This window comes from Hordeum vulgare, chromosome 3H, assembly GCF_904849725.1.
Source record: "Hordeum vulgare subsp. vulgare chromosome 3H, MorexV3_pseudomolecules_assembly, whole genome shotgun sequence".
NCBI classification, from domain to species: Eukaryota; Viridiplantae; Streptophyta; class Magnoliopsida; order Poales; family Poaceae; genus Hordeum; species Hordeum vulgare.
In genome coordinates this window covers 41,617,152-41,638,385 of record NC_058520.1, presented here as the reverse complement: position 1 = coordinate 41,638,385, position 21,234 = coordinate 41,617,152, and the positions used below count along the sequence as shown (strand labels likewise).

The window sequence follows — 21,234 nt, the reverse complement described above, 5'->3', positions numbered from 1 at the left end:
AGAGAAGGAATTTCATGACCCCTTGGAGGAGGGGTCCGAAACCGACCCTAACCCAGTTTCCCCACACATACAGATTCTAAATATAGCCTATAATGTGATGTTTCGAAATTACATGGGCCTGGCCCAAAAATAAGGTGGTGCGGCACCTATATTAGCCTATGGACGAAATTTATAAAGTGGCGTCTTGAATATTTCGTCCAAGCCTTCATGCTCTCCTTATGGTGGCTACAAAGTGCAAAAATCACGAGTGGAAGCTCCATTGTTCTTTCCCACGTGTGCACCTTCTACTCCATGCTTGTTCCTGCTCGAAGGGATATCCTTCTTGTCCACGCCAGGTCCTTCATTCATAAGTACAACAAAAGTATCTAACTTAGGCAGCATCATATGTTCATGAACATTAGAAGGATTTCCAAGAAACGGAAGTACCTGGTAATTCAGTTGGCGTGCGCGAGCTCTACTAATTGGTCCAATATGTATATCAGCTGGGGTTGTGGGTGTAACAATGGTGTTGATGTCCTCATCACCGGGCATTTGAGGGCCATTTGAGGTGCCCAGCTGGATCAAGATTTAGTGACCGGTGAGTGATTAGGCGGTTTGTCCGGACGTTTGAGGGGGGTTTGAGGCGCCCGAATGTAGATGCTCTAGCATATGGTTCACCCAAACACGAAGATTAAGCTAGAGCATGTGATTTAATCTAAACACGAAGATGAAAGTCGAGCACCACTCCTCACTCACATTACCCTTCCCACTCCTCTTGCCATCCACACTACCATGTCCGCTCACACCTGCACTACCCATCATCTTTGATGCTATAATTTTTGCCTTCATCAAGATACTTGAGTTGGGCCACATCATGTCCAACACGGCTTGCGAATATGATCTTGTATTCTTGCTTCATTTTCTTCATATGCGCTCCGTCTTCAAGAATTCTCAACTTATCTTCTTTGATTGTCGCCTTGCACTCCTCACATTGTACCTTGTGCTCCTCGATTGCCCTGACCTCCAACCACCTTGTGTTCCTTCTCCTGTTTTTCGCTTCCCCCAACTTCGTTTTGCTTGCTACGATATCTTACATTGTTGTTGGAAATATGCCCTAGAGGCAATAATAAATTAGTTATTATTATATTTCTTTATTGATGATAATCGTTTATTATCCATGCTATAATTGTATTGATTGGAAACACAGTGCATGTGTGGATACATAGACAAAACACTGTCCCTAGTAAGCCTCTAGTTGACTAGCTCGTTGATCAAAGATGGTCAAGGTTTCCTGACCATAGGCAAGTGTTGTCACTTGATAACGGGATCACATCATTAGGAGAATCATGTGATGGACTAGACCCAAACTAATAGACGTAGCATGTTGATCGTGTCATTTTGTTGCTACTGTTTTCTGCGTGTCAAGTATTTGTTCCTATGACCATGAGATCATATAACTCACTGACACCGGAGGAATGCTTTGTGTGTATCAGACGTCGCAACGTAACTGGGTGACTATAAAGATGCTCTACAGGTATCTCCGAAGGTGTTCGTTGAGTTAGTATGGATCAAGACTGGGATTTGTCACTCCTGTGAGGGAGAGGTATCTCAGGGCCCGCTCGGTAATACAACATCACACACAAGCCTTGCAAGCAATGTGACTTAGTGTAAGTCACGGGATCTTGTATTACGGAACGAGTAAAGAGACTTGCCAGTAAACTAGATTGAAATAGGTATGCAGATACTGACGATCGAATCTCGGGCAAGTAACATACCGAAGGACAAAGGGAATGACATACGGGATTATATGAATCCTTGGCACTAAGGTTCAAACGATAAGATCTTCATAGAATATGTAGGATCCAATATGGGCATCCAAGTCCCGCTATTGGATATTGACCGAGGAGTCACTCGGGTCATGTCTACATAGTTCTCGAACCCGCAGGGTCTGCACACTTAAGGTTCGACGTTGTTTTGTGCGTATTTGAGTTATATGGTTGGTTACCGAATGTTTTTCGGAGTCCCGGATGAGATCACGGACGTCACGAAGGTTTCCGGAATGGTCCGGAAACGAAGATTGATATATAGGATGACCTCATTTGATTACCGGAAGGTTTTCGGAGTTACCGGGAATGACGAATGGGTTCCGGGTGTTCACCGGGGGGGCAACCCACCTCAGGGAAGCCCATAGGCCTTGGGGGTGGCGCACCAGCCCTTAGTGGGCTGGTGGGACAGCCCAAGAAGGCCCTATGTGCCATAGGAAGAAAATCAAAGAGAAAAAGAAAAAAAAGGAGGAGGTGGGAAAGGGAAGAAGGACTCCACCTTCCAAACCAAGTTGGATTCGGTTTGGAAGGGGAGACCTTCCCCCCTTTGGCTCGGCCGACCCCCTTGGGGCTCCTTGAGCCCCAAGGCAAGGCTCCCCCTCTTCCCCCTATATATACGGAGGTTTTAGGGCTGATTTGAGACGACTTTTCCACGGCAGCCCGACCACATACCTCCACGGTTTTTCCTCTAGATCGCGTTTCTGTGGAGCTCGGGCAGAGCCCTGCTGAGATAAGATCACCACCAACCTCCGGAGCGGCGTCACACTGCCGGAGAACTCTTCTACCTCTCCGTCTCTCTTGCTGGATCAAGAAGGCCGAGATCATCGTCGAGCTGTACGTGTGCTGAACGCGGAGGTGCCGTCCGTTCGGCACTAGATCGTGGGACTGATCGCGGGACGGTTCGCGGGGCGGATCGAGGGATGTGAGGACGTTCCACTACATCAACCGCGTTCACTAACGCTTCTGCTGTACGGTCTACAAGGGTACGTAGATCACACATCCCCTCTCGTAGATGGACATCACCATGATAGGTATTCGTGCGCGTAGGAAAATTTTTGTTTCCCATGCGACGTTCCCCAACACAATATGGACCACCTTTCTTGATTGTGCTGGCTCAATCAAGACTAGATGATTTCTCTCCCATACTCCACTATGGATGACCTACTCTTCGGCACATCTTCAAAATGGATGACAAGCTTCAAGCATGATCTCTTTGTGATGCTCCACTTAAACTTGCACACCGCAATCTTGATGACGATCACCACTAGATGTCATCCTCCATGGGTTGTATGAGATCTTTCTTTTGACGCAAGCCCATGGAAACATAGCTACCCCACATAGAACTCCCGCATAGACCATGTGTTAGTACACGAATCCTAATGGACAATGCTTACCATACCATGTGATCACTTGATTCCTCTTGGTACATCTTGTATGCTTTGCATGTTGTCACGACCGGTTTCCAAATAAAATAATTTATTGGAAATCGGCCATGTGCATCACTAGTGTAGAAAAATATTTTCCACTGATAGACTCATCTTGATACAGAAAACCAGTAGTACTTAATATTAAACAGAGTAGAGCAGAGATTGCTCTACAATTTTATTACAACATGTCCAAGTCTCACACAGACGGATATGTTACAGTGGTAATGGGGTAACTCTACTGCTCGTAATAAAAGGGGTACATCACATCAGAGTAATGTGACATGACAAGTACTACTACGCTCCAAGCATCAGAGTGAGGCTTGACGATTTATTCGTGGTGGCGAAAGCGGTGAAATAATACAGTGGTAGATTCTAGGATTGCAAGGCTGACTGGGACTCGTCTAGACATCGGACTCGCTATCGAACTCTTCATCCATGAGATCTCCTTCATCCATATCTGACCACATCAACAAGCCAGTGAGTATTTTGAAAAGTACTCGCAAATAGTTTGCACAAAAGATGAGATGCATGCAGTTAATTATTAATATGCATGATTCAGATCATAATTTATCAAATAGAGGTGTTAAAAATAAATTAAGTTAGTTGATAAATCGGGCAGTAATCCTCCCGGATATCCCAATAGAAAAATAAAAATACACCGATCGGGTGTGTGGAGCGACGCCTCGAAAGGTTAACAAGTATTAATTTACCACCGTCGGGCGTCTAAGCGACACCTCAAACAGGGCATAAAAATAATAACTAGCCACAATCGGGCGTCTTAACGACATCACAAAAAGGGCAAAAAAGTAAATAACAAGCCGCAGTCGGGCGTCTTAGCGACACCACAGAAATGGCATAAAATAAATAACAAGCCGCGGTCGGGCGTCTTAGCGACACCACAGAAATGGCATAAAATAAATGACAAGCCGCATGGGCATAAAATAAATAACAATCCGCAGTCGAACGTCTTGGCGACACCACAAAAGGGGCATAAAAGTAAATAACAGGCCACAGTTGGGCATCTTAGCGACACCACAGAAAGGGCATAAAATAAATAACAAGCCGCAGTCGGGCGTCTTGGTGACATCACAGAAGGGGCATAAAAATAAATAATAGACCACAGTCGGGCGTCATAGCGACACCACAGAAAGGGCATAAAATAAATAAGAATTATCCGGGTGGTACAACCAACCTTCAGAATAATTTTAGAACCAAGTTGCTAATAATAAAAAATTTCCACAATACCGATAGATATCCACAACCACTATTGTTCAACCAACTTGTACTCCAAGGACCGACTCTAAGATCGACACTTGACTTGTCAAACAACCGTCCTTAACCGTGGACACGGCTACTCGAATAGTTTTGACACTGCAGAGGGTGTACTCTTTACCCATAACCCACGGGTTCCGATAGTCTATATGACTAATTCTGCATACGATATTTTAGAAGCGGACACTCAAAATCAGCACACACCCATTTTACCCCCGCGAAGCCCGGCTTCACCCGGACTACGCTGCCAGGACAAAACCATAAGACAGGGAGGCTCCGACCTCGACTAGCATGGGATCAAATTTATACCACGCGCTACAAGGGAGTGCCCTTCTTCTGGGTCCCGGACCGGAAACACCAATGGCACCTGACAGGATGACTAGATTTAGTCCACGGCCATGGATACCTTCATCCCAGCCCCTCTACTTGGTGTGCGACTCATAATAGGCCTACGATCGACTATACAGAATCCTCATTCAGGAAACTGTGGTAGCACTATACTAAAAGTAAGACATTGACAAGACTCGATCTAGGTCGATATTGGAGTTATTACTTCCTTCCCATCACAATTATGCACTTGTCATGATCAGGCCATAACAATCACGATCCACGTGACTAGGTTATCCACGACCTCTCACAACCATCACTTGCCACAATCATGTTTTAACATTGTTTATGAGATATACAATATGCTTGAATAATGTAATGGATGAATGTTAAAAAAAATTGTGAGCAAACAACACATCAAAAGTTCAAACATGCGTGTCTGGTTCCACGTAGTCACGATCAAGCTCGGTGAAGTTAACGTCGGTATTTCCTTCGTCGTAATCTACGCCATATAACACATACCATCGTATGAGTTGAGGACTAGCTACTTTCTCCAAACAATTTTTCAATAAATCTGAAAATAAACTAGACCCTCAGAGCAAGATTTTGCAAAAAGAATCAATTCAAAAGTTGTTATAGTTTAATAGTTACAAGTAAAACAAGATCAGGGACCATTCTGCAATAAAACAGAAGCTGTCGAGGGACTAGTTTGAGAAAACTCAAAACGCCTGAAAGAAATATGTTAGCCTCCCTTGAAGACGGCTTCTGGCGAAAACGCCTTCGGGGAAAACGTTTCAAAAAAAAACCCTGACGAGGGGGTCCCAGCCTGTCAGGTTCGAACTCACCGGCGCCAGAGGCGTGCGGTGGTCGCCAGCGACGACAGACGAAGGGGGAGAGCCAACCGAGGGCACCTACGCACTCACGTCGGTGAGAGGTGGATTGGGTTGAGGGGGAGGCTCTACGTCGACGGCCATCGTGCTCCGACGGACGGTAGCTTCGGGCACCATTGGAGCTCACCGAGGGGCTCGCCTGCAATCAAATCGGAAGGGGGCTCAGGAGGAGGGAACCACTAGGAAGCCACACAACGTCTCAGAGGCTCACATCTCCGCTCACCTTGCTCGAATGATGTCGAGATCAGTGGAGGATCGGAGTGGGCGGAGTCGGAGAAGAAGGCCTCTCCAAGGCCCTTCTCAGGCTTGGGCACGGCTTCGGAGTGGGGATGGAGTGAGTGATGGGTTCGGTAGCTCGGAGGGGGCTATATTTATAAAGGACCAAAAGAGGTACCGCGGGTCTTAACTCCGGCGAGCAATTCCGGTGATCCAGGAGCTTAGTCAGGCGGTTATGTGGTCGGGTCGGTACCTACTCAGCTAGGGGGTTCCATTTCCGGTCAAAGATCGACGAGCCATCGGCGCAAGAAGCGGCTCGACGGTGTGGGTCTCACTGTGCACGGTGGCAGTAGAGTTCGTGTTGTGCGCTGCCCGGGGCGTGGCGATGAAAAACACTGCATGCACTGGGGCCAGGGACACGCGGAGTCTTCAGGTGCAAGGGGCGGTGCCAGACGGTGCGGGGCTGAATCAGGGGAAGCGCTGGTGGCCGCGGCAGCCGCTGCAGGTGCTGCTGTCGGAGCTTATTGGATCGGCCAGCTCACCACCGAAGCCAACAAGCTTCCAAGGTGATGTTCGACGCCTGGATAAGCTCGGGCATAGGATCGAGCAGCTCTCGTCAATACTATGGTGATTGACGCTGCGCACTGACTAAAACACTGAACTCTGAATGTTTGACTGAATCAAGTTCAGAGACAGGGGCTACAGTGCAGGATAGGTGTTCGACCAAATGAAAGTGGCACGTGGCCAAAATATTTTGAGCTGAAATTTTTTGGGATGATCTCTCATTGGGTGCACAGACTGCCTACAATTTTTCAGAATTTTTGAATATGTTTTAGTCAGGTTTTCATTAAAACAGAGTCTTTTGCGTCAAACTTGAGTCAAATGAAATTTGAATTTTTCAAACTGGCGAGTCCAAGGTTTTTGGTGAAATGGGTTGTGAGTACTAAGGCCTTCTAAGGGTAAGAGTTTGGGTCTCAAATTCCAAAGGAATCACTGAGTTCCTTTGTAAATTTGCTGGGGTCAAAACTGATTACAGAAAATACTGTTATTGGAAATAAAATATAAAAAGGTGGTTAGACCCTTCTAAAACTTTGGGAAAACAATAAAAATGCAAACCTAGATGTTAGAGAAGTGTCAAAGGGTCTAAATTAGAATGGAGGAAGAGGAAATCTTGAAGGAAATTAACAATTGAACCTATAGAAATTAATTCTAAGGTTTTGCAAAAGAATAAAAGATTCTCTCGTACCAATTCACTTTGAGAAGAGGCTAAAAGAATCCTTTTTAAACCAGGCAGGTTGAGAAAAGAAAGCACCAAAGATTTTCTTAAAGAGGTTTTCAAAGAACTTGAGAGCTTTTTATCAAAGCCAAATTTTAAAAATCCATTTTGAAAACAATCCAAAAGTCAAGAAATCCAAATTAAAAAATTTGGGTGTTACACGTGTTGATCAACTTGATTCACTCTTTGACTTAGTCTTGATCAACCTTGTGTCTTATCTTCTCTATGACCAATCTATGAATAAAACATTCAATATCACCTTAATCACCATATAAACTCCTTAAAATCAATAGATGGACTTTAAAAAGTGTCTATGAACAAATCTTTCGAATATAACTCAAGACAACCATTAGTCCATAGGGATTGTCATCCATTACCAAAACCACACATGGAGAAATATGCTCTAACAACCGTGTTATGGGGTTATCATAATTGATGGTTCACTAGTGGTTAGGTCACCACCCGATGGCACCGCTTGAGAGGAAATTGTGTGCACATTTTCATCTAAAAACATAGAGTCCTCGCTTTTGTCTAAAAAACATCTTGAAAAAAAAATCCTCACCTTTAGTAAAAAAAACACCACAACCTACCGACAAGCGCCACTTTGCATACCCCTCCATTTAAAAAATACCAAAGATCCTCATTTCCATCTAAAAAGAAAAGAAAATTACATTTAAAAATAATCCTCATCTTTGTCTAAAAGATTTCTCACCGCGGTCAACCAACTTGCGCCACGTGGCATACCTGGTTGAGCGCACTTCACATGACGCTTAATGGGTTTAATGTTATTTGTTGTAGTTGTCTTATTGGTCGTTTCTTTCTTTGTAATAATTTGGCTCTGCACATCCTCGATATCTTAAGTAGCTTTTGAGATCATATTTTCACGATATTATTAATATTTCACTTACAAAGAAAAAGAAAACGCTTGCCTTTAGCTGACGGATCGTATGCGAGTGGTCTGCCGTTCGCTCTGTGTGACAAGTGTTTTCTTTGTGTGTCTCATTCTGCAACATCACGCATCACGCGTGTTGCAAATTGCTTCCGGCAACAACACCTATGTTGCGAAAACTATGAAAAAGAAGAAAATCGTAATATTTTCTATAACATCATCTATGTTACATTTTTTTTCTGCAGCAACACCCATGCTGTAAAAACAATGAAGAAAAAAAATCAGTATAACCTATGTTGTAAAAGATTCGTGCAACATATGCATTGTTGCAAAGTATTTTGCAACATAAGCCTTGTTGCAAAGATAAGGATTGTGTCGGATACTAGTTAAATATAGATCTAATGGCCGCCGGATACTAGTTAAATATAGATCTAATGGCCGTCGAACTGGTGAATCTTTTAAAACAATCCGTCAGCCGACGTGTAGCGTAACCCAAACAAAATCCCTAAAACATAATTGGCATTTTTGGTAGTACAAAACAAACCACCGACGGCGGCTTACCTTGTATACGGCTGGTGAGTGGTATTAAAAATTCGAGGCCACAAATCATGTTCACGTGTAAATAACGAACAAACTATTGTCTAACTCCCTGGCCGGAGGAGCCTGGAGCGGAACATGTCCAGAGCAGCAGCATTTTCGGCCGGAAGCCGGGATGGCTGCAGGGTGGCACCGACAAGAGATCACGTAGGAATGAGCTTTCCATTTGCTGATGGCGGTAGCGTACACCACCATCATGTCGTGCCGAGATGGATGGGTGGATCACGCTGGTATCAGCTCCAGCGAGGAAGGCGTGATATATGTAAACTCTATATCCAACTGCACAGATCACGTGGCTCCGAGTTCGGAAGGAAACAAGGGGACGTCTTCCCCTTTTTCCACCATTCTGGCATCTTTTGCCTCTTGTTTAGATCTCTCCGGTCTTTCCTCAGCTGTCTTTTTATACTACATTACTAGTGTAGTGACAAATTGACAACCAATGCACCTGTAACACTCTTGATATAAAGAATCTCAATTAAGCAGTACCATTGTAAGATGTAGCCTTTTTTCCTCTTCAAATTTTAGGGGGTTGTTGGAATCTAGTAATTTTTTAGGGGGTCTCATGGATTCTAGATGAATGAGGGGAGTAAGATACTCACTCCTGTTTTGGATATTTATTATGAACTACATACATAAATGAGTGAACAAACTCATTAAAACATGTCTATATGCATCTCATCCACAAATAAGTTAGAACATCTTATATTTGTGAAAGGAGGGAGCAGTACTTGTTTTGTACTCTAATATTGTAAGATAGACTATCCTGATAAAAAGTGGAAGATCATCCACAGTGTCAGCCTACAGTAGTGCATTAGTGCCAGGGCCTGATATAAAGATACCTTCCGACGAACCTTGGGTGAGGCCCCGTATAAGCAAAAAAAAATAGACCAATTCTTTCTGAATTAAAGAACAAATCAGCAATTAGCAGGGGACCACCACAACAAATTCGGTGAGTATGTTTTTAATAATGATCATGGCGATTTATAGGAAATACTTTCAAAACGATTACATGGCCACACTAAATCATGATGCATCATCAAGATCTATCTTTTTTCTTTGTGATAATGGGCTATCTAGTTCACACAGGACATTGCAACAACATGATGACAAAACACCAAGGGTGCACACCGACAAAGAACTAACGGTACATCACTAGAAGTAGGCTAGTACTCCCTCCGTAGGGTGCTCGTATATTTCTTTACGGAGGAAGTATAACTTACTTATGCCAGCACTGTGTTAAAAAAAAAGAGTCGCCAGAGCATAAACAGAACTCTAGACACTGGAAGCAAGAAGTTGTCCACTCAATCAAGCAATCATGCCATATTGGATAGACAGTCCAAATGGGCCATATTCCAATGTCAGCAGCTACTCCCTACGTCCCAAAATAAGTATCTCAAGTTCAGTATAACTTTATACTAGAGCTAGTACAAAGTTAAGACGCTTAATTTGAGATGGAGGGAGTAGTTGTTTACATACCTATATGCTCTAAATCAAATAGATCCACATGTAATGTAACACCCGAAATACTCCCCGATAGCCAAAATTGTGTGTCAGCCTAGGCCACCTAGGCGAAGGCCCACCGCCGCGATTATTACGCCTACCGCTTTTTCCAACCTTGCTTGATGCCATACAAAAGTAACACAAAACACCAGACTGTTCCTAAGAAAGTAGAAAAGGCTTCGCTGGTTTATAGGTAGTTGGTATGGAATTGTTCTGAAACTAGGATTCAAAAGCGCATTAATTAAACATATAAACCACATATGGATGTCATACTCGCCTGCAGGAGAAACTCGACTATCAAATAAAACATGATACACGAAGGCGACGTGCCAGCGATAGTTAAAACACCACTTGTGAACTGACCCACAAGTCAAAATGGAGCGAGTTGTGTCTTGGGAGTAAGGATTAAGAACCCATGTGACAGGCATGCCTTAACGGCCATCTCTTGCCTTATATTTCTATCATATTTGTAACTCCACTGGTGTATTGCCTTGTAAACCATATTCAATCAAGCAGCAGCAACCTTCCTTCCATCTTCAATGAAATATACGGCCGATTCAGGAACCTGAAAGACAGAATAGCAAGGTGTAACCAACATGACCAAGATGAGTCTTGCAAAATTTAATCAGATTATGGTCATGGGTCAATAACTGGAGAACTAAATTAGTTGTTCCATTAGTGTTAAAGCGCAAAGATATAACATCAAGTTGTACTCCCTGTTAGTCTCCCTCCATTCCTAAATAGAAGTCTTTCTAGAGATTTCAATATGGACTACATGCGGATGTATATATAGACATATTTAAGACTGTAGATTCACCCATTTTGCTCCGTACGTAGTCCATATTGAAAACTCTAAAAGGACTTATATTTAGGAATATACGATGAATCCTGGTTGAGATCTAAAATACCCACGGTATTACACAACATGTTCCATTAAAACTGAACCTATATTAGCAACTGATGAAGGTTCGGTGAGATTGTTTGTTAAGTACAGAAATTAAACCATAGGAGATTGATTCCACAATTTTACTACATAACCTTCTGAGCAAATATGAGAAATGCTGTAAACACCATTGAGCCAACCCCATTATTTTATCCATTTAAGTACCCACCGAATGCAAGACCTCCACAAAGCTTCCATTGCTCTACACGAAGCTGGAAGTGATAACTAATAAGTATTCCTACACTTCCATAGCTTCACTTTCTTGGTCTGGAAGAACATTAGTGAGTTGGATTTCCATAAATTGCTAGCGCAAAGATAAAATCAGTCTTCCGCGTGGTTTGAAACCAAATGAATTGTCAAGTTGAACAGAAAGCAAACGGCCATGAAAGCATAAAAAACATGTAAACCATAATAAGATGAAGAGATGGATAAGTTACATCAGGCCATGTAGCTGTAATGAAATCCACAACATCATATGATATGTCTCCTTGCACATCGATTTGCTCCTTCTCAGTTGGGCCCTGGGGAACACGTTAAGAAGAGACAGTTAGACAAGGCCTTAATGAAAGACGAAAAGCCATAGTTTCAGAGATAACTAATTACCTTGACCACCGAAGCTCCCGTAGCAAACTTCTTTCCAAGCTTCTTCGAAGCGTCACTCAGCTTTACACCTAAAATGTTCAGGAAACAAACACGATCTATTAAAATATGGCCAACCTTAGTAGCGAATACATAACATCATGGAGCTTTAAGGCAGGTTCTACTCAAGCCTGGATCTAGCATCTACAGTATAACCTATTCCACAAGGTGCAAAGAGTTAAGTGTACCACTCACCAAACAAGTCCAGGCCTTTCACCACGGTAACACATTTGCGCTTGTTGCGGACAATCTTCTCAATAATAACCTCTTGCTTGTCCTACACATAAAAAGGAACATTGGCAGTCAAAATACTGCAGGACAGACATTCTACATTGGCCCGAACTCAAACCAGAATAACAAATCCTCAATTTCAGACCAGCATCTAGGGTTGAAGTCAAACAGCTAGAAATTGAACTTAAGTAATAAAGTGTGCAAAGGGAACCAACCTTTTTCTTGAGCTTACCACCCGGCAGTCGTTTCACCTCTTCAGTCTTGGATGCCGAGGCACCCCCTGCAAACACAACACACATCAATTTGACCGAACTTTTCCTAGTTTTAGGTTTAAGACAAGGCAGGAGCTCACACCAAACCTGAGCTCGAGGAGCCGTCGGCGGGGGAGATGCTGACGCCCTGGAGGCGCTCGCCGACCTTGCCGACGTCCTTATCATCGCCGCCTTCACAGATCAAACGAACCACCGCACGAAGCATTAGAGAGCGGAACCAACACAGGGCAGGCGTAAACGAAGTGGGGGATAACGTGCGAGAAGGGTAGGTCATGGGGGCGAACCGGAGGAGGAGGCCACGAGCTCGTCGGGGTAGACGCCGGGCGCGTGGGCGCGGAGCCACGGCTTGCAGCGCTCGAAGTCGGGGCCGAACTCGCAGTACTCCGCGGGGAGGCCGCAGACGCCGCAGTAGAGCACCTTCGCCGGGGCCGGCTTCTCCGCCGCCATCACCGCAGCCGCCGCCGCCGGAGGATTCGATCCGATCTGACGCGGAATGCTCGATGAGGTGGGCCGCGAGAACCCGTGTTGCCCTGCTCGAGTGCTCGTGGAGTCGTGACGGATTTGGTTCTGCTCGACGGATTTGGGTGCGATTTTTTCTCTACCTTTCTTTCCTTTCGGTAATGACGCAAAAGAACAAGGGAAACCTATATAGCGCCACAGGCGTCGGTTAATGGCAAATTTTGCTAACCGGCGCTTGCAGCGTTCCGTCTTGAACCGGCTTATTTAAAAATCGATCTGTGTTTTAGCCCGTGATATTTTTTTTCGATGATTTTTTTAAAAATTAGTGAACTTTCTAAAAATTGATGAACTTTTTTTAAAATTGATGAACTGTTTCGAAAATCGGTTAACATAATTTAAAATCCTTGAACTTTAAAAAAAACGATGAACTGTTTTTAATTTTTGTTTTTTTTTTAAAAACTGATGAACTTTTTTAAAAAATCAATGATTTTTTCGAATTTTGTAAACTTTTTGAAAATACATAAACATATTTGAAAAACAAGTGAACTTTTTTTATAACTATCGGTTTTTTTTTTTGCAAATCTGATTTTTTCGAAAATCCTATGAACTTTTTTTCGATTTTTAAGGACCAACATATTCTACATGGGCCGGCCCACGAGAAGGAGCGTTGTTGGTGCCGGTTTGGCTAACCGACGCTGAAGGTACCGTATAGGACCTTCAAGAGAACAAAGGAGAAGTTGGCGAGTGCAGCAGTTGGATGTATTTGGGCTAGCGGAAATCCAGCCCATGCGAATGGGTTGGGCTAAGAAGTGTGTTAATTGACACATTTAGTTTTCGTCACACATTTGTCTTAAAAGAGGTTAGTCAAAAAGTATTTGGCTCAAAAAAAGTTTTCGTCACACATGGAGATATGAAAATACTATCCATCATTGTTTAAAAGAACAATTTCATTCAACGCCGTACACACACAATATACATAGACACATGTACTCATCTTATGAAGACACATATACAGTCCACCTTTTTTTAGGATAACTGCATATTTGTGAACCAGCATAGGTTACGAACATAACACATACACATCATCGACTCGAGACCATGAGAGACCAAAGGTGTCCCAACACAAAATCAAAAAAGATCATCAAAGAAAGAGAAAATACAACCCGGTCCCCCGGGGGCCTTAAAGCACGAAGAGCAAACACCAGCCGCCAACCGCCGCCGTTGCTGACGAGACGAACAGCAAAGGAAGGCATCGGAAAGCCTTGAGCCGAGGGCACACCATCACCGAAAAGGGCTTTCTGAGTCGAAGAAGAGCCCCGTCACAAACGACGAGGCATAGTCGCCGTGGCACGTCAACCGGGGAACGTCCCCGTGCAAATCCTCGGCTCCAGCTCCGGCACCTCCGTTGGACGAAGTAGAAGGAGAATTACCAAATCTGCCGCCACAAACCACCACCCGAGTGTTGAGCCACCAAGTCTCTCGCCAACTTTCGCGGTCACCACAGGGGTGACCAACGCCAGCCCGAGCACTCTTGTACGGGACTCCGTCGACTTCCTATCGACACCGGAGAATGTGTCGATGTGATAAAGACGAAGCCGAGGAAACAAAACTCCCGATTTGGTCGAGACGCCTCCTCCTCGACCAAACCCGAGAACACCAAGCCCGCCGCCGAGCACGCCGGCCAGGCCAAACCTAACCTCACCGTCCAAGACGAGCGGCAGGAATCTACATCGATGACCCGTCGATCCCGTCCCAGAAGATGAGCTCAAGGTGGAACGAGCCCCGGAAGAACAAAACGCCGATGAGACGCAGCCACCAACCAAGCGCCGTCCCCGCGAAAACGCATCTGTCAGATGTGGCCGCCACCGCCGACAGAGCCCACGGGCCAGAGCAGCGCCAGGACGAATGTGCACTCGCGTGCAGCTCCTCCAACGCCTGTCCAGGCAGAGCCAAGGACGACGACGACGAGCACCCAATCATATCGAGTGCTCAATTCAAAGTACACACAAGCAGCTGACCTGAAGCCGTCACCATGGAGGAGGCCGACGAGACAACGCAGCACCCGACACACATCAAGTCGTGTGCGTCTCCGCCACCCCTCGCTGCCCGGTCGGAGCCAAGCGCGATGCCGAGGAGCCCACCTCAACAGCAAAAGCCTAGCAACAAAGCCTCCAAAGTACGCTATACACACAGCCCACCTCCCGTGGATCTGGGGCGCATCACGTCACGACACCGACAAGGGGACTCGACGAGATCGACGGCGGACGACCAGGCGTTGCGGTCGCCGAGCGAGTCGCCCTCCCAGCGAAAGGATAAGGTTCCTTTTAGGACTCGTTTAGCACGTCGATAGGGTCAGCTGGTATACAATCTACCCTTACGAGTATATCCGAAAAACTGAACCAACATATTATTACAGGATTAACAAATTCACCAACGACACCTTTGTAGTCGGGTAGTCGACAGAAACGTCTCCTCCCACTGATCGAACATTATCGAAAAATTTAAAATAAATTAGTAATTTCGGAACAAATATATGACACCTGCGATTGTAAAAAAAAGGATACGTCTCGCCCGTTGTGAGCACTAAGCGCACTTCTCATCTGATTTTGTGGGATCTATCAGGCCATTTTTTCCTCGTGTTATTTTCCTAATATTTCCTTTTGGGGTTTTCTGGTTTCTTTTTTGGTTTTTTCCTTTTTTCAAAAACTCAGATTTTTTTGCAAAAGTTGAAAATCTTCAAAAGAAAATGTCCTCCTCTTTTAGAAAATGTTATGCATATCAAGAATGATTCATGCATTTTCAAAAAATGCATGCTCTTTCAAAATTGCATGTGAATTTGGAACAAACATGAATTCTAAAACTTTTTATGAGTTCAAAAGGTTGGTCATGAATTAAAAAGTTTGTTCAGATTTTTGAAAAAATTGTGACGGATTCGAAATTGTTCTCTATTTAGAAAATGTTTATAATTTCATTTTTTAATAAATGTTCGAAACATTTAAGAAATTGTGCCATCGAGGGATCGCTTCATGTGGTGTACATCACCAGGGAACCTATTCGGCGCTTAGGTCGCCCGATACATACTGCTCACATTTTCCCTTTCTTTCTAATTTCTTTTAAAATTTTCATTTTTTATTTTTTCTTTTTTCCAAATTCGCAAACATCTTACGAAATCCGAGACCATATTTTGCAAATCTGTGAATATATTTTGAAATTGGAACATCTCTAAATTGGGGGCGGGCATTATTTGAAATTAAGAAATGTTCAAATTCAAAACAATTAATCACATTTAGATCTTTTCTTGGATTAAAAAATCCTCACTGAATTCAAAAAATGAGATTTTTTTCATCAAATTGAGAAATTTTGTGTATACAATTTTTTTCATCAAATTGAGAAAAAGTTCATTGAATTTAAATTTTGTTCATGAAATACAAAAAATGCTCTTTAAAAATTTAACTTTCTGTTCATCAAAATTAAAATATTCTCATAAAACATTTTTCATCCAAATTAAAAATTCTTCATAAAAATAAGAAAATATATTTTGAATTTGTGAATAGTTTTTTATTTTGTGAACATTGTTCTGCATTAGTAAACATTTTTGTAAATTCTTGTTTAGGAATTCCAAGCTTTTTGAAAGACGAAAAAAAACACAAAACAAAAAAGAAATGAAATAATACTTCAAACTCTATAGCTTGCTTGATGGAGAGAGGCACATAAGAATTGATGGAGAGAGACAAACAATAATATTTCAGACAAGCAAGCTATAGGCTTTTGAAGTGTAATGTTGAGATATTTTTGTGTGCCTCAAAAGTGATAATACTTAAAAACAATACTTATGAAGAAAACACAAAACAAAATAGAAACTACTTATGTATGTAATGTTGAAATATTATTGTCTACCTCTCCATCAATTCAGACTTTTCAAACAACTAGCCGAAGCATGAATCCAATATGGTATATGACCCAAGAGGTCTGAAGTTCAAGTTTCTGCCAACGTAGTAATAAAATAAATATTATACAGCCTACCTAAATCTCATGTCCAAGGAATAAAAAAGTCTAGACATGAGATGAGTGTTGAATATTGTTGCGCGCCTCTCTCCATCTGTTTACACTTTTGAAGCAACTGATTGAAGCATGAAATTTCATTGATTGATAACTAATTCCCTTTTTAGCTTTTACTGTTTTGGCTAATTACATAGTAGAGCCCCTTGTATGAGGATGTGGCTTTGCGAGGTACGTGCCGGTTATAGGCCTACTTTTATATTCACAGTTTTATTTATAGTTTTTTAAACAAGGATATGAGTTAAAATTTTAAAAATATTTTGATTTTTTTTTCTAGAATCTAAAAACATGGGTGAATCCAAAATATCTTCTAGAATTAATGGAAATGGTATGGAATTTATAAGATGTTCATATTGTTTTTGAAACTATAAATTTAGAAATAAAAATAAAAGTAAGGGCACATTGAAATAAATAATAAAATAAAATCATAAAAACATGAAGAAAAAACCCATAGAAACCCAGAAAAGAAATTAAAAAAGCAAAACGCACAGTCAAAAGACAAAAAAAGAACACAAAAAGTGGCTATGCAAGTTTAGCGTTGTTGGGGGTAAGCACTAAATAGTATTCTTTCCCCTAGTGTGATGGGAGAATCGGGGTGGTGCATGGGAAATCGTTTATGTGACGCAATAAAAAAGAAGAGTTTTATTTGGCTATAATCGAATCTAATTGATGCTCATAAAGGCTTTAAACCCTAAATCTTTTTTGGGAGGGCAACCCTCCCCAACGCACTACCCCACCCCAATCAAAAGCAAATATATTGGTTCTCTCCATTTCCCGAGCCCTGAAACCAAAACCCTAGTTCAAATGAGAGAGAAATTTCACTAGACAACCACCACCGGCCCGACCCTCATAGTCCATCACCCGTGCTCACGTCTACAATTGGCACTACCATGAACCAAATCCTCTCCCCCCAATCGTAATCACACGATGATGTAACACATCCCCATGGTCCCGAAGTAGCTTCCATGGGCACTGACGCCACCTGGCCCATCTCACCCTACGATGCACACCGCCACCTCTTGCCTGCTACGCCACCGTCATCCCTCCTTCGTTGGCAAACTCTACCAGAACCAACCTGTGTTCGATCATCGAGCTCGTCTTAAAGGACATGGGAAATGCGACCACCTTCAAGCCCGTCAAGCCCAAGCTCACCTACCTCGAGTAAGTCGAGTGCGAGATGTAAGAGGAGAGGAGTTGAACGACACCCATGCGGTCTTGGCATCCGTCGAGACCTACCATTGCGGAACAACGCGTGGTCGAGGAGGAGCGTCACGCGATGAGAAGTTCGTTACCTCCTTATGGTATGCGCTCATCTAATGTGAGCACCTCCCCGTTGTCGAGCGTCACAAAATGGAGGAGTATGAGGCCTCCTGACAGCGTGAGCTCGCCTACCTCGAGCACCGCACCGCCTACAAGCTGATGCAAGCGACTATGTCGAGGGATGTGATGAGTTGCAAGACAACATTGTAGTTGATGAGGAGGAAGTAGTGGTGGCAAGGACGAGTCTCCTGATGGCAGCAATGGTATGACAGCTACGGACGTCATCGACGTCCTCCCACAAGGTCTAGGGTGGCGGAGAAGATAAGCTCTCATGTTTACAGTTTTAGGCTTTTGTGATGAACTCATTAAGTACTGGTGTTTATGTTTAATTAGCACTGTTATAGTAGTGAGATCTTTTGTTTGAGCTACATTTATATCGTTAGCTTGCAGTATGAAGCTAGGAGTAGATACTTCCTACGTAACAAAATGTAAGATGTTTTTATGCCCCTATGCAAAACCAAATTAAAAGTGTCATTACATTTTGATATAGAGGAAGTACTGTTTTGTTTGAGCTATGTTGTAATGAGTAGCTCAAATTGAAAAAGGTGGGAGCTTCTGTTAATGCAAAATGAAATTTCATTATGGAGTGGAATGTTCAGATGATGAACTGACTGGGAGAGTTATAGTCCAAATATGCGTTTTCTAGGTTCTGATTATGGGAATCGACTATACCCCAGCCTCCCAAATACCCACGTTCCTTTTGGGATCTAGTAAGTTTTATGTCAGTCTTTTTGGGTTTAAATTTTGCCTTAAGTTAGAGCATCTACAACTGAAATTTGCAAATTTGGGGTTCTCAAACGTTAGCGGACGCGTCTGGACGTGTTCGCTGACATTGACCGGGCAAACCTTAAATTATTCCATTTGCAATCATATATTTTATTTTTAAAACATGTACATGCAAACACATGCACGTCGGTCATCACGTTCGTGTTAGGCCGACGAGACACTGAAATACTCAAAAAATTTCATATCCGTATTGGCCCGGCGAGTTTTGAATGTTTTTAGTCCCACCTCACCGTCTTAGGATCTAATCCATCGCCTTAAAATAGTTGGATCGTCGAATTGCGATAAGGTTCAGTCATCATTGTGCCATTTGTGACGCATATGGGCGGTGACTATGAATTTTCTCTGCTTATGACACACAAGGTTCGTAGACACCGTCTATCTCCTTCACAAATAAAACACTGATGTTTGCATAGCATTTTTTCATTCACAAAATATATTTTCACTATTCTTTTTAAATCATAAAATAAAAATTCCGTTCATTATAGTACGACATCAATGTACATGAATGAAATGAACTTGACACAATGAGATTTGATCGACCTATGCAAGTCAGAGAGAAGCTTGTCCCTATTCGACCACACGGACAAGAACACCTCCTCTTTGGATGGCTGTGAGTGGGACCGTTATGAAATAGAGTGTAGTGTCCGGGCGCGCCCGGTCGCGTCCGAGAGCCCCCGTGTCGTTCCTATATTTGACCCCGATTTGAAAGAAGCCGGTCAATTAGAATGCATAGGGACCAAATAAGGGGTTGGTTGGGTCAACTTTTTTGATGGGTACTGATTGGTTGGGTGTTTCGAACGTCCAGGAAGAAAATAGAAAGGATCGGCTGTAGATACTCTTAAGATTATTCGGCTTTAGATGCTCTTAAGGATGCCCTGACAGCGGTGACCGGGCACTGGCATGTCAAGAAAAGAAAGTTGAACCGAACTGCCTTGGAGTCATTCAATGTCAATTGGCGCCTCATCCTGACCAGCAATCAGCGTGGATTTTAGAGAATTCTGTCTCTAATCCTTTGCGGTGGGTCACGCACCGATTACTGTTAATGGCCAACGATCAACTCACTCATAGTCTGCGTCTAAATACAAGATAACGGATAGCCTCTCTCGTTGCATTTTACCCTTCTTAAATATATATGTCTTTTTAAAAGATTTCATTATTGGACTTCATACAGATGTATAATTATATATATATATATATTTAAAATATAAATTTATTTATTTTATTTCGTATGTAGTCATTTTATGCTTTTTATAAAAAAATTGTAGTATTTAGGAACGGGGGAGTACCTGCCAGTGCACTGTAAAAAAGTGATCTTGTCTTGAGTTCGTACGTGTATTACGTATTGTACTATTTGTAGCTGTAAGAGCAGCTCTAATAGAACCCTCAAACCCTTAAATGTAATATCAGTTTTAAGGGTTGAAATTGCTCATTTTTAACACTTTTAAGGGTTGAAAAACATATATGTTTTAAGGGTTGGGTTTGAGGGTTCTAGTCTTTGCCCCAACCCCAAACCTTAAAACTGTCATTTCATATATCACATATTTCATCACATTTTATCATATGACATATCACAAATTCAATCACATTTGACATAAAACAATAATCATTCTAGTTATTATTACAAAACTGAATAAAACAACAATCATTCAAATCATTACAACAATGTTTGAGCAAATTACAACAATTGTTCGAATCAAATAGGACATAGAAAAGTAAAACAAAGATACATCATGGGCCAATGCGCCGTCCATCCAAATGCCAGTGGTACTCTACTAGATCATCCCGGAGCCGACCATGAGTGGTTCCATCCTCAATCTCACGATGTGCTTCAAGAAAAGCTTGTATGCGAGAAGGGTTTCTTTCCGGTTGCACACGGGTACCAACATTGTCATAGAAACAAGGGAGGTTTAACCCTCTCTCATCCTCTAGGATCATGTTGTGTAGAATCACACAACATTTCATGATGTTCATCAAGGTTTTTTTGTCCCAAAACCTTGCTGGACTCCGAACTATGACAAACCTTGCTTGAAAAACACCGAAAGCTCTCTCAATATCTTTGCGGGCTGCCTCTTGTGCCTTGGTGAAATGAGCATGTTTTCTTGTTAAGGGCACCCCATTTTTCTCCTTGATGGACTTCACAAGAGTTGCCCATTCGGGATAGATGCCATCGGTGATATAGTATCCCATTGAGTACTCATTGTTCATGATTTTGTAGTTGCAAGCTGGAGCATCCCCAGAAATTAATCTTTTGAACAAAGGAGATCTATTGAGGACATTGATATCATTGAGTGTTCCCGGCAACCCAAAGAATGCATGCCAAATCCATGTG

General features: G+C 42.7%; 1 protein-coding gene across 1 annotated transcript; it reads right to left on the bottom strand.

The window, feature by feature from the left end:
• Window positions 1–10,416: 10,416 nt before the first annotated feature.
• LOC123442883 (translation machinery-associated protein 22) lies at window positions 10,417–12,864 on the bottom strand. Its single transcript, XM_045119056.1, has 7 exons — window positions 12,566–12,864; window positions 12,369–12,452; window positions 12,225–12,289; window positions 11,974–12,055; window positions 11,743–11,810; window positions 11,577–11,660; window positions 10,417–10,761 (listed from the first exon to the last, which is right to left on the bottom strand). The coding sequence occupies exons 1-7, from the start codon at window positions 12,726–12,728 to the stop codon at window positions 10,705–10,707; spliced, it is 603 nt and encodes a 200-aa protein (XP_044974991.1). The 5' UTR covers window positions 12,729–12,864; the 3' UTR covers window positions 10,417–10,704.
• Window positions 12,865–21,234: the final 8,370 nt, after the last annotated feature.